At 38.7% G+C, this 14,585-nt stretch overlaps 1 protein-coding gene across 1 annotated transcript in view; it reads left to right on the top strand.

Annotated features, from left to right (window-relative positions):
• Positions 1-1,747: 1,747 nt before the first annotated feature.
• The window catches only part of ar (androgen receptor), a 59,188-nt gene continuing 46,350 nt past the window's right edge, over positions 1,748-14,585 (top strand). Inside the window, exon 1 of the mRNA XM_066714723.1 lies at positions 1,748-4,120. Coding sequence (XP_066570820.1) covers positions 2,670-4,120 — 1,451 coding nt within the window. The 5' untranslated portion in view covers positions 1,748-2,669. The remainder of the gene's footprint in view (positions 4,121-14,585) is intronic.

The raw sequence follows: 14,585 nt of genomic DNA on the forward strand, positions 1-14,585 counted from the left end.
CACACATGCACAGTCACCTACAACATTACTGGCGCCATTGATAAAGATGCGAATAAAGGCTGTATGAAATAAACACATGTAATATGTAGAAAGCGATTGTCTACAACTTTTAGTAAAAGCATGCTTTGTTTATAATTAAATTCATGTAGCTGCTCCTCTCAGTCTGGGTCAGTCAGCGGTGACGTCACACCAGCCCACCTGCTCACTGATTGGGTCAGGAAGAACCGTCACTCAAACCTACTGGACCAATGGAGACCCAGGATCCACGCCACGTGGGTTAATAAATATAATAAATAATTATACTATAATTATAAATACATGTATAAATGAATTACAACATTTCTGGACATGTATTTATGCATTAATTAATTCATGCATTTGTGTATTTATTTAAACATTTAGACTTTAATTTAAAATTTGGTTTGGGATATCATCCATAAAATAGTCCTTGTGCCAGTTGAGTAACATTAGTGTGAGTTAATCAAATCACCCCAGAAAGGACCAAATTGATCTAACAATATTAGTAATAAAGTCGCCTACTTGATCTAAAGAAAAGCACGGAAGACAGAACAAGAAATTGGAGATCTGGAAATATTGTGTTTATGTGACTGAACATTCATGAACAATATCCCATGATCTGAGAGTGCACACGGTATTATAATGCATATAGTAGTGCAATAGTTCATCCACACTTCTATAACTTAATGCCTATCATCATGATATAGACATTAGTAGAATACATTTACACAAAATAAACGTATTTTTCACAAATATTTTAAATTATTTTAAATTATTTACGATCTATTATCTATCTATCTATCTAGTATTATTTTATTCTGAAAGGTAATACAGTCGACATGGTGTAATGATATGTATACATTCAATTAAAAGTTTATATTTTCATCCTTTTTACACTATGGCATCATTACCAGCATTTTTTTTAACGTCTGTAGGTTTCCACTTGAAGAAGTGAAATCAGTTATTAATCTGCCAGAAGACATGGTGAAGGAGCAGTTTGTGTTGCCATCACATATTGTGTGGCTAGTGTAGTTTTACAATAAGCATATGGCATTGGGGTTTGACAAGACTAGCACTGACAAAATAATAATCATAATCATAATCATAATAATCCATTAGCAGGAGCATTAGTAGGTGACATTATTAGGAGTAATAATAATAATAACAATCACGAAAGAGATGTCATCCCTACTGTACGTGTTATTTTTCCAGTTTTATGCCAACTTAATATGAATGTCTGACTAAGAACCGCACGTTTGTGTAGTTTGTATCACTGACTGTATTGGATACAACAGTCTCTGTGCTGCTCCTAATATTTAATGTTAGAGAACAGACCAGATATGAATGTGTTCATGACACCAAGTCATGCGTTTAAGTCATTTCTCCTTTCTCCACCATTCGCATTTTATAAAATAATACCACTTTTATTAAATTGCATTATTATTAATAATAATAATCTTGTTATTGTTGATATATGCCACAAGATCTATAAAGTGGGAACATACTTTTAAGTTGTGCCCTGTGCTTTGGCACACAGACGTCTCTAGCGGAAACTACATGAGCAAACTAAAACAGAACTTAAAACGTAGTAAAAGAAGTTTAACACACTGGGCAGTGCACCTCCGAGTTGCACTTTAAAGTTGTTGTGATTGACATGGCAGATTGGCTGAAGCCCAAGGAATTTCATATTTAGCGTCGGCAGGGCTGGGTGCCAAGCGCACAGCACACAGGGCGAGAAGACGCACAGAGCCCTTCGGAAAGACGGCACGATAGCTTTGCGCAAATTGCAGCCAAACAGGCAGAATTGCATTCAAACCCGCACTGACCCAGCGAGCCTCCGAGCACAGGGATCCAGACGCGACGCCGGTCCATTCTTTGGTTCGGTGTGTTGACACGCGGACCGCACATCGCCAACACCCCACCCCCCCACACACACACCGACCGCACTTTACTGGGTCCGCTTTTTCGGTCCCAGTCCGCGCCTGATTGTGCCCACAGGCTCGGTGTATGTGGACATGTCTGCCGTTTGTGCTGACTAGCCTCAACTCAGAAGAAACCCAATTTAACGGCAGCATTTTGCCCTGGACAGATCCATGTTGTCATCCGACCTTCTCGGGGGAAAAGGGGACTAAGTATACGACTGTCAGGCGGAGCTCCTTCACAGGGCTGATTTCGGTGCTGTCCTCTTGGACCCTGGCGGTGTGATCAGCCCTTGGCTCTCACTGGCTCTTCACTGTGACTGGGAGTCTCCACAGCAGCCGGATCGCTTTCTGTTTTCTGCCTCATTTTAACTGAATGTAGCTGCAACTTGGGCACCTTTTTCACCGGAGTTTTGCATGCCTCACTGGCCTGTATGTAATTGTAATAGGTAATACGCACTTGTTATGTTACTGCTGACTGAATCAATGTAGCAGTTGTGACTGTTACATTTCCTTTTGCTTTTAGCTCACGCTGCCTGTTTGACTCTGTGACTATTCTGAGTCACAATGCGCTATTGGTCTCTAAGTATTTTTTTTTAACACTGCAAATGATCAATGCTTTTATATAACGTTATTTTGAATTATTCTGCCTTTGGAAACGTGTTAAATTGCATCCATATCCTCAAGCTTTCCCAGCCTATCGCCGTGCCGGAGCAGCGCTGACTGTGGACTATGGAGAGCCCGCTTGGGTTAGGATTAGGAGGACTGTGTGATTCCCCAAACAGGGTTTTTCATGGACCTTTCCAAAACGTTTTCCACAGCGTGCGAAGTGTGCTCCAGAGCAACAGCACCGCCTGCGATAGCCTGGAGCTGCCAAGCTCAAGGTACAGGTGTTTGGAGGAGCAGCACCCCTGGGAGATGCGCCAAACTCATCGGCAGTTGCCGTACAGAGGACTGTGCTTTGGGACCTCACACAGCTGTGGCGCCGAGGCGAAAGACGTCCAGAGTGCCGGCTCTTCCAGACAGCCCGATCCTTTTGCCAGAGTCGGTCATTTTGCAAAGGGATTGCTGGCCGGCAGGAGCGAGTTCTCGGCTGTGGTCGAGCCAGATGATGTGGAGGAGGGCGCTTATGGTGCGTTTCTCCACGGTTTGCGCGACTGCAACACGGAACACAAATCGTGCCGACCTGTTACGCCCCACCAGAGAAAGCAGGCGAAAAGTCACACCAGTGACGCCTATGTAGAGAGCAGTGGCATCGAGTCCGCCTGCACAACCATCTCGGAGACTGCCCGGGAGCTCTGCAAAGCGGTGTCTGTCTCACTGGGCTTGGCCATTGACTCTAATGAGATGAATGACCCGGGACCTAACCAGGGGTCATCTCTGGCCAGTGACGGGAGTCAAGGGAACTGCCTGTTTGATGTGCCCTTGCTGGAGTGCTCTGCAGCTGGGGCAGGTGACCCCATGGCACTTTACAAATACCCCATTGCACAGGAGGGGAGATCCATGCAGAGTGGGGAGGATGGTGACATGTACAAGGGAGCGCACGCCAGTGAGGTGGTCCCTCTGCAGCTCCACAGTGCCACACATGCCAAAGGGGGGGGACAAGAATCAAGGCTGGATAACGAATTGAATAACACAACTGGCGAGGAGTCTGAACATCACATGAATATGGATGGGGGACACTCGGGCTGCTGCCAGTTTGACCAATCGGTGCCACAGAACCCCACTGCCTATGGTCAAAGCGAGCCCTTGTCTGTGGAGCAGAGTCACGTCCCGTCCCATGCCTTGTACAAACCCGCTGCTGTTCCCACTGGACCAGAGGGCAACGCAGAAGGTAAGAATGCCGACTACCCCCCTGAGTATGGTGTCAGGATAAAGACCGAAGGAGAAACCCTAGACCGCGGGCTCTGGGCTGTCCAGTACAGGTACAGCGACAATGGCACCGGGCCTTACCCACCCAATAGACCGTACATGCCCCCTCAGCACCCCGAGCAGTGCGGCGCCGGTCCCTTTGTCTGCCACCCATTCGGGTACGGGAGAGGCTGTGGGCTGGGGCCCCAGGACGGGCACTCTCCAGACCCGTGGTCCACAGGGGGACTCCTGGGCAGGGGGCCCTACACCTCCGCCCCCTGGGTGAAAAATGAAACGGGCGACTGGATGGAGGTCCCTTACCCAGACGTCAGGTACGTGTCCCATTCTACTGTATTTTTATGTATGTATTTATTTATTTATTTTACCCGAACTTTTCTACTTTTCCTCCTGTTGCTTCAGAGACACGTTAACTTTTACATTTATGAATAACTGCTCATTTTACTTCGGTCCCATATATCGACACAGTGCTAAAATAAATACATTATATATTAACCTTGATTTTATGAAATCAAAGATGTTACTTATTTGGTATGTGCTGCGATTATAATTTAGTAGTAGTATCCATAAACCATCTAAGGACGTAGGTTTACTGTTTTAAAATGTATAATTACAATATATGAGTTTTATTTGAATGGATTATATAAACAATATAAATTAGTGTTCATGGGACGCCATCAAATCATAATAAATAAGTGTTTGTTAAAATTATTGTGTTATGTCAAAACAATATTTTAGATTTGTTTTTGTTTGTTCACCAAATTGTTATTAAAATCAACTAAAATCCTTTTAAAAACAATAACCAATTCTGCTCGTTTAACAACTCTACCACAAAATTGCTCTCCTTGTTTAAACACCATTTATTTAATACATATTTTCATTTTCGATTTTTTTGAGTGCTCAAAATAATGTTCAACATTTTATTTAATTGTATTCATATTTGAAAAAAATGATATATAACTGATAACTTTAATCATAAGTTATTATGATACAAACTTTAAATAATGGGTTTCTCGTAATATTTGCACATTTCTGCTGGAATTAATACATATTTTCCACCCGTTTTTTTTTTAATAAATGGAGCCGTGAAAATAAATGTCTTACATTTACTCATTTACATATTTTCATTTAACTTCAGACTCACCTTTAATCAAACCTTTTCACTTCAGCTGCTGCAGTTTCTCCAACATAGTTTCAGTTTTGTAAAGGTTTAAAAATATATATATATTTAATATATACCAATTTGATACAATATAGGCTAGTTTATAATAATTGTGGTTGTGTACATGTTGTGTATTTACCCATCTTATAGCATTCATAGTCTACAGCTGTACCTCGGATGTAAACAAAGCCAGGACATGGACATAATATGCACAATCATACCGATCAGTTGGGAACACACTGTTCTGTCAGGAAAATTTGCTTCTCACTGGCAATCAAAACATCAATATCTAATTTGGTTATTTTATTCTGAATTAAGGAATCAATTGACACCTATTAGTGGCACAATTAGCAACATTTTGTTATGAATTTCAATTGCAATAACAGCTGACTGATGTTTAGATTATCCTCCTAAACCGCAAAAACTGCAATTTAAAAACATGGGTGTTTAATTTTCTGTGATCCTTTTATTTCACACATTTAACAAATGAAAACATAATTCATGTTTGCAAACTTTTAAACCCCCTTATCTCTCAGTTGCTCACATGCAGGTCAATCATAGAAGGTAATAGACAAGAGAAACGGGTTCAATTTCCAAACTATAGGCAGTGGACTGCACTGAATCATTAATTGAATGAACTAGAGCACACAGGCACCAGACACACTTTGGTGTGTGCCAGGTAATCAAGCTCTCCTCTGGGCTCTGTGATAGTGTTTTGTTTTCACTGAAGGATTACATTGCTATTGGATTTAAAGTGTTCTCTTAAATTCCATAAAACAGCTGTAAATGCTCGAATAAAAGGCAATGCACAGCAGTTGCAATTGTTAGTTACACACCTGGTGTCCAAGTAAAAGGAAATACGACCTGAAACCAATAGTGGGAAAGCAACAATCACCTAATAGCTTAATACAATTACACTGGGGACAATTAAATACACACTGCAGCTCCAGAAAGGTACACATAAACCTGTATGGCTATAAATAAGCAAGACTGCTCTTCCGTTGATGTATAAATTAAATCTCACAGGGATTTTGCAGCCACAGCAACACAGATTACTTTTAAATCAGTACTCATATTTGTGGCTTTTTTTTTGTACTGCCTTAGTGCACCAAATATGATATCGCAACGCACATTTGCAGCTGACACTTTATTGAAACGTAGCTTACATTTCCCAAATGGTGTCTTGTGCCGAAGTACCAAAACAGCTTCATTATATATTTAATTTTTGTTTGGTGTTCCTTGCTCTGTGAAGTTCTTAAATCGAATGTTATGTGACTGCAAGGAGATGCACAGGTAAAGTCTAATGTTTCATTTTGAAGAATATGAAACAATGTGAAAAAAGGAGTCCACCATGAAATAAAAAAGCAAATGGCCGTGTGCCTCGTGGTTCAGTTCTCAGCCACACCGGATGGAACTGGTGAAGGAATGGTAGCAGATATTCTGTCAAGGGGACTTGACATGGCTAGGCATGTCATTTTTAGATCAATTGTTAATTAGTTTCGCAAACCACTGCATGATACGGAACAAGTCCACAACTACTGCTGATTGAGATTTTATTTCCATGTAATTTTTACACCTTTACATCTTTAAAAGCAAATCTCCTGTGTTTTCTAGCTTTAAAACTCACTCACTCACTTATGACTTTATTACTGTGATCTCTGTTAATATGTCCTATTTACCACTTTTTCTGGTTTCTTAAATCTTAAAGCTTTAGGGCATCGAATATTAAATAGAAACATAGGAAAGAGATTAGATACTGCCAGCTGAAGTCTGCAGTTTCTGTTTGCTATGTAAAGCTGCTTATTCAATAACTTTGACTTATACATCTCTTTAATATAACCACTCATTTTAAAATCATGTCGGAGTAATATTGTGACTAAACATCAGTTTGTTTTCCAAGGCCTGTCCCCAAAGCCATTGTTTTTTTAGTGCACAATTCTCCCTGCTAAAACTTTAGGAACATTTTTGTGATGACAGCAACAGTATTTCTTCTTCAAAGCATAACCACAATAGGCCATATGTTTAGTAACTGCTGTTTCGGTGTCAGTTGGATTAAAGTTAAAAATAATGTAAAGGTCAAGGCCATAATAAAGTTAGTGTTTATGTGAAGTGATTTATAACAAATATAGAGGGGTTCTACGTACACAGACATGTAATAAGAAGCTTGCATAAAATACTTTTAAGAAAGGAATGTTTCCCACATTATTTTTAAAACGAGGCCTGCATAAATAAAAGGCATGAAACTACAACACCGTTTCTACAACTAACACGTTCAGTGAGAATCAACTCAGGATTTCTGTGTAAGATTCTTTTCAGACAATAAATATGATTCTGTATGTTTGGATTCAACGAAGCTGGTCGTAAACTAGGAATCTTATCTTACTACTCCTGTAGATAGTTACAAGTCCTCGTGCCTCATGTGGCATGAGAATGATCAAAATAATAATATTGGTGTTTTTTAATTAGTGTGTTTTTGATTTTATTAAACAGTCTTTCTATTGATGTTTATAGTAGTTAACTTTATATCGTGAATTTAAAATAAATAATAAAGTCAGCAGCAGTTTTTTCCAATGGGATATGTGTCAATATTGATTACATTGTTTATCATTACATTTAGATACACACAGACACATTATATAAACGCGCAATACATTCACATTGGTGCGTGAATTGTATATTCATCATAAAGCTAAATATATTTAACCTTCATACTATATGAAAAGAATATAATTAAATTATGATAATGAACCCAAAGCAGGGTCACCCCAGTGAATGTTGTTTAGCTTGTTAGGTTTCTATGGAGTGGCAGTACAAGTTTATACACACCCTGACTCACCTGTATCAGTGTTGAATGAACTCTTAATAATAATAATAATAATAATAATAATAATAATAATAATAATAATAATTATTATTATTTATTTATTTATTTATTTATTTGTTTATTTGCAGATATGCAGTACAAGGCATAACATTACAAATATGGAAATATATACAGTTATCAGCAGGTGTATTTTAATGCACACTAGTTAGTAAATGTCACATGTCATCGAATAAGGGTTTTCAAATGAGGTCGTTAAAATACTTCCATCTGTACACAAAGGTAGAAATACACTCCAGTGTCCCAGTCTCTTCCCCGATGCCTGAAACAGCATGGAAACTATGAAACCTGAAGAGGCCATGTCCAATCATGTCTCTCATCAAAGGCAACTGAAAGGTTCCTGAAATGAGCTAAATATCGAAACAAATGAACAAAACAAGAAACGTGTAGAAATACATAAAAACAGCACTGGATGTGATTGTGAACTATTTGAGTTTTTCAGCTGCCTGACTAAAGAATTGTGAGATCATTATTATTATTTATTAACTTGGGATTTGTCACGTGAAGGTTTGGGATTTTATTTTAATTCTGGCCCATGAAAAGGAGATCAGTTAAAGAGACCATATTGGTCCATTCTTATTGTACAGGGGCTGTTTTTTCAGTATAACAATAACAGTAAACAGGCACTGAGCCAGACTGCATTTGAGAAAATAAGAAGCAAACAAACAAGAGAACAGGTGCCGAAACAGCTTGGTCACTTGACCTGAACTCCATGGAAAGGTTAAGGTTCGGTATTTCTGTGAGAGGAGTTTGCAGGAATATGCAGTAAAACATAACCCTTGTGATATTTTCATTTGTGGATGTATTTAACAAGTGTTCATTGCATTGTTTCTATAGGATTTCCATAATTTCCAACATTCTGGGCACCTGCATGTATTTGCTAATATATGCATATTAAGAATTAGATGTTTGAGTAAATGATGTCCAGATAATTTGTAAAGGAAATAAACATGACCTCTACGACTTGCATTTCAGTGAACATTTGGCAAAATCAGAATTATTCCATTTGATATATATTTTTATATATAATACACATACTCTGTCATTTCCTTCAATTAAATTACATCAAGTTTATCTGGTGTAAAAGACACTATTGATAATTTATTTTATCCTCTGTACTAATTACTCATGGCTCGTTGTGTTTCAATGTCTAAGCACAACCAGTTTATTAAAAGCGTGGCTGTGAGGTGTGATCAGTCTGGGTTTTCCATAGATTGAAAATTAGATCTGAAAACTTGAAATCTGAAATCTGAAGTCTTTTTTAAGAGTGATTTTCGTGTTCAGGCTGGTTATGTTGACCTCCCATTCCCACCGTAATTCAATTCTGATTGATGGCGGTTCCTTCTCCACTCTTTGATTCGTTGAGATTGCGAAATGAAGAAAATCTGTTTCCATTGAGAAACAGTTTAATGGTTCCCTTTAATTTAATTTGAGAACTTTGTTACGAGGGTCTGTTTCACATATTGTTAATGAAGGTTACGCTGACCTACTTTATCATGTCTCTGACATCGGCAGCCTTATTATTTATACACTTGGCCAGAATATAAAATACCTTCATTTAACAGCGAGAAGCCGAGTCTAGCGGCAGGCATACGGTTTGAGAGGAGGTTCGGCCTGGATACCATCAATAGCATGGGCACCATTGTGAAACCAATTGTGTACCCTCATCAGTGTGCAATCTGAGGCATCTGAACCCTGTAAGTGGGCTGTGTCGGCCAGTCACTCCCCTTGCAGTGTCCCAGCAGAGAAGGAATTACTCTCATAAAAATAAAGTGTGTAGTAAAATGCCTAATTAAGACACAGCAATAGATTTTACATATTGCATTAATTGGGGAGTCCTCTGTGACTGTGTACCGTATACATTAATGAGATGCCATAAAATATTGCAGAGGGACTAGACAAGAAACTTTGTGCTCTTTGTTTTGCACATATTAAAGGATCCTCTCATTTGTGATTGGAGAACGCAGCACATGTAATATAGCTTAACATTTACTGCATTGATTAAAACATCCTAAGATGCTCAAAATATAATTAAAATCAACGTTCGATGGGTGTGTCCTGTCTGAGAAACCTCAGCTGCCAATTGTTTGGTTCCTGCCGTGGACAGCATCAGTGTCTTGAGCAGCAACACCATGAGAGATTAGCGAAACACAATTAGAGCAAAATGTTGGTAATGCCATATAAGATTGAACCTGTACATATAATGAGCGAGAAATATTACTGGGATCTCACAAGAGTCTGGTGCCCTTTTCATCTGAATTCATTTCTTGCACATATTGGAATTAAAGGCTCCTAGAAACCAGTTAAAAATATATTATCCCATTTCAACCTCTCGCTGAATAAACAGGACTGTTATTGCCATTCATTTCCGAGGAACGCTAACACTTTTCCTGGAAGAATCTGCATTTAAATATCGGCACAACTCTTCTATTAGATCCGTGGTTTTTACGAACGTTTCCAAGCGTAGCCTATTGCCATTTAATAGTCACTGGATAGTAATAAACCCAGATGAACACTTTGAAGTCTTTCTTTGTGGATGGCAGTTTGTACTTGCGACAGAACATTCCTACTGATGTTTTCAAATTAGGAAGAATTTGGTCATACTTGCAGCAACTGAGCCACTAATTAGTTGATACTTGTAGCAACTGTTTATACATGATTAGTGATTGTGTACGGGGTGTTTTACTGTGTGCAGGGGCACAATCTGATTACAAAATAAACAAGGTAATGTTATGATACATTTCTTTAAAATAGTCCTGATAGAATATTATATCTATTTATCTTTCTGTATTTTTAGTAAAATATTTATTTTATTGCCTTACATTGTTTGTATTGTGACCTAACCTGTTGTGACTGAAGCTTTGTAGCCTGTTCCTGCTTCCGAAGCCTTTGACTATAAACATTCAAATCTGAACAGAGATAAGGGGATCTCAATGTGCCGGCTATACGTTTATACACAGAAACAGAAATCATTTGTGGAGAATAAACGTCTATAAATGTGTGGCAGTTTGCAGATTTCAGTTTATAAAACCACAAACATATTTTTCTTATTATAGTTGAATGCTTTGATTGATCATATTAAAAGTGTTCCCAATTCTTGATATACACCTTCAGTCTGATTCTTCCTTCTCTTCTTCTTGTCATTGTTGCTTTTGAATTTATGGATTTTTTGGGGGGAGGGTGGGGTGTCCTATCCAAATTACCTTTGAATAAATTTTACATAATTACCTTCTTGTTCCCCAACTCAAATGAGACTCCAGCAAAACCCAAAGCGATTGGTATTCCTTTACCTTTCTGAGCCGGGTGAGGGATGTGTGCTGGTGCCACTTGGCCCCTCAGCCCTGTGTGTGTGTGTGGGCGGAAAAAGGGTTTTACATTCACTAGCTACCGTGCTCCCGAATACATCAAAAACATCACATTTTGAGACTATTGTTCGATGCGAGTTGGTGCTGAAGTTAAAACACACTAAGAGAGCGTGTATAGAACAATTTTGCAAATAACAGATTGTTGTCAAATTAGTCTTATTCGTTTTTTCTAATCTGCAATGTCTGGTTTCAAATTATTGATCTGATACATTTTATTATAGCATATGTCTTGTCCAATGAATGGGCATTCGATATTGATGTGGGTGCTGAAAGTATCAGAACAGTCACCCTCTCTGCTTCAAGTGAGGAAAATAAGCAAACATTCATTGGGCATTGCTGCCGGAAGACGCCCAACGTACTGTATTTTTAATTTGGTGGCATTTTCCTCGATTTCCTCTGCCAGGACATTACCAAACCTTTGGCATATTTGCAAACTTGAAAGTAATACAGCATTTTAAAAGTCCAAAACAGCATCCGTTAGAAATAAATTATTATGTGTCTGAAATGAATTATTGACATAAATTAGATGGATTTTTAGTTTTTGTCACTGAAGGCCATGAGCCCAGGTATTAGCTTACTTACTGTAGCTTTAACTGCTACGAGCTTCTCAATTACGAGACGGTAGGATTCCTGCTTTTATTGTGCGTCTCTGAAGAAAGTCTGGGCTCGAGTGAGGCAGGTCAGTATTGGGTAACCACAACAGTTTAGATGATAAATGATTTGTAGCCTGGAAGGCATGTCTGTTCTCAACAATCTTCTTGACTGAATGTAATGAAATGTGCATCAAACAACAAACAACGAAGCAATACATTTTCAGTCTGAATGTCATGGTGGCATTACCTGACCAACGAGTGCTGTTTTCAAACTTAATGATATCCTGTGTGTGTGCGTGTGTGTCTGTGTGATACAGTTGGTTGGCTTGTCCCCCCCCAGCTCTAGTTCTACTTTATAAACAGGTGTTTTTTCTCACTACTACATTAAAGACTTTCATCTCTTTACCTCAGGGGTCTGACCTGAATGTTTTCTGTGTTTTCTCCCCGGAGATGAGTGAGGGAGTTAGAGCTGTCACTCAGCAGCAGCACTTACATTCAATTAGAAAATTAAAAAAAAAAAAACAAGGAGAGAAAAACATGTTGTAACAGTTGTGTCCCTTCGCTGCGTCAGCCCAGCAGTAGTTAAAGGGTCGATGGCATCGGTGGAGAGTGATGACCTGTCATTCTCACAACAGGATAATAAGAGGTTCACAAGGAAAGCCCTGACCCCTGATCCAGACGCTGAGTACAGCGCCAATACTTCATTGCGGCTTTTTATTTCTTAGAGGATTGTAACTCCAGCCTTCTAAGCAATGTTTTCCATTTCGTAGCTGCTGAATTGCAGTTGATACACCTTTTCCAAGAGTTTAACTGTAAACCGCACCCTTTTCTCCAAGGCTCCTTAATCTCTGTTAATTAGGAAGGAGGATGGAGAGTCTTTTATAAAGGAGCAGCATTTCAACTTGGAACTGCAAGCGATGCATGAAGGAAAAAGTTAACAGGAAACACACACTTATAATGCGTTTTAACTTAAAACAAATATTTCCTGGCCATGCTGGGACAAAAATGCCCATCATACCATGAGCATAAAGCAATTATTAATTGTGCTCAAGTTTTAAACCTAAACACTCCACATTTGCTGCGTATATAAATATTATGGTGAGGGTAAATACCATCTGTTTTTAAACCGTTGTTGTAGGACAAACCAGGCATGGTGGATGAAAGAGGGGTACAACAAATGTCATGCAGGTTCACAATTAATTGAGCTCTAACTCTTCTGTTCTGCTGCTGGAGAAACACAATAAATACTTATAGGAAAGTATCGCAAATGAAATTAGGAAAAGTTTAAGCGACACAAGCCTCTTCCTTCTCAAAATACATGTCTCTGTAGAAATCCTTCGTGGATTTGTGTCTAACGTGTAACTTGCCCGTATTGTGCGTGTGCTTTGTATAATGTGAAGCAGATGAGGTGGGTGCAGCTTTGTGTTCAGGTGACCGTCTGTGTGGTTTCATGGCAAGGCTTTAGCAGATGCCCAACACAGTCATCACGTGCCATCATCTTCCTCCTCTGTGAAAAGTGTTCAGGGCAAAGGGAAGTTGGCAGATTTGTTGTTTTGATGGCGATTCATAGTTTGTTGATGATTTACTTTTTTTTGGAGGCCTGAATACAACTTCCAAAACCTACTCCTATTGTCATCATCATCCAAATAATGTCCAATATTAAATCCAGATTGTATTGTTATTAAAGAAACCCAATGTGTGATATATTAAATCCCATGTTTGTTTTTGTAGTTTGTTTGTTTGCAGATCGATGGAGTAATGTGAGACGTTTAATAATCAGAAGACAGTTTCACTTCACTTTAATATGTGTCCTCTGAGGTAGTAAATGCATTGTATTAGTGAACATGCACAAGCTTGATGATCGTTCGTAAATTACTTTGCAAAGTGTGTAACTGAAATTGAATTTGTGAAAGCTTAATGCTTAATGTTCAATTTTATATTCTACAAATTGAAAGTGAAACTAAAGTGTTTCTTAGCAAGAGGGTAATTTATTTGGGGAATGTGTGTTGTGCAGAAGGGGGAATATTCTTTCATCTACAACATGCTGAACATCAAAACGAGAAAAAGAAGTTGAGCAGGATTTCATTGTTCACTAAACTCATCCCTTTTCTTTCGTTAGCAGATTAAATGTAATGCCTCCTGTACATCAGCAGTAGTGCCTCCACTCACAGGGCTCATCTGTAATCCTGGATCTCAGTGGGGTCAGGGTGTGGAGATTAAGTGAAATGCTTACACTGTAATTATTACGTATAAAACTTCTTATTTGTTATTTTGTTTTGAAATGTAAACTTTTACAGTCCTCAAAACACGAGTAAAATAGAGTTTCACACGTGTGTCACAGCAGCACACCTAATTAAACAACTACTGTAGTAAAACAATCAGTGACTTTTCAAGTAAAACTTTGATGATGTGCACATTGAAACAATGCCAGACATTTTCATAAACATATACAGATAAAAACATACACTTTTTTATTACAGAAAATATTGCACCTGCTTCAGAAAGTCTGTCCTTTTCATCGAAGCTTCAGATATTGCAGCGAGCTCTCCTTGGGGTTTTACAGGAACAGCCCAAGCTTTAAGGATTTAGGATTTGAAAACAGTGAGATTCATAAAAGCAGTGCCCTTAAGCATTTTATATATACATATGGATTTTCATTGTGTTCAATTACTTTTGATAATAGACGCTTCCAGAGCAGTGTACGTATTTAGAAATCAAATCAATTAAATCGATAGGGAGATGGGGAGTCTTCGGAGATCCTATATTCGAACACAGAGG

Source organism: Amia ocellicauda, chromosome 10 (genome assembly GCF_036373705.1).
Source record: "Amia ocellicauda isolate fAmiCal2 chromosome 10, fAmiCal2.hap1, whole genome shotgun sequence".
Lineage (NCBI taxonomy): Eukaryota > Metazoa > Chordata > Actinopteri > Amiiformes > Amiidae > Amia > Amia ocellicauda.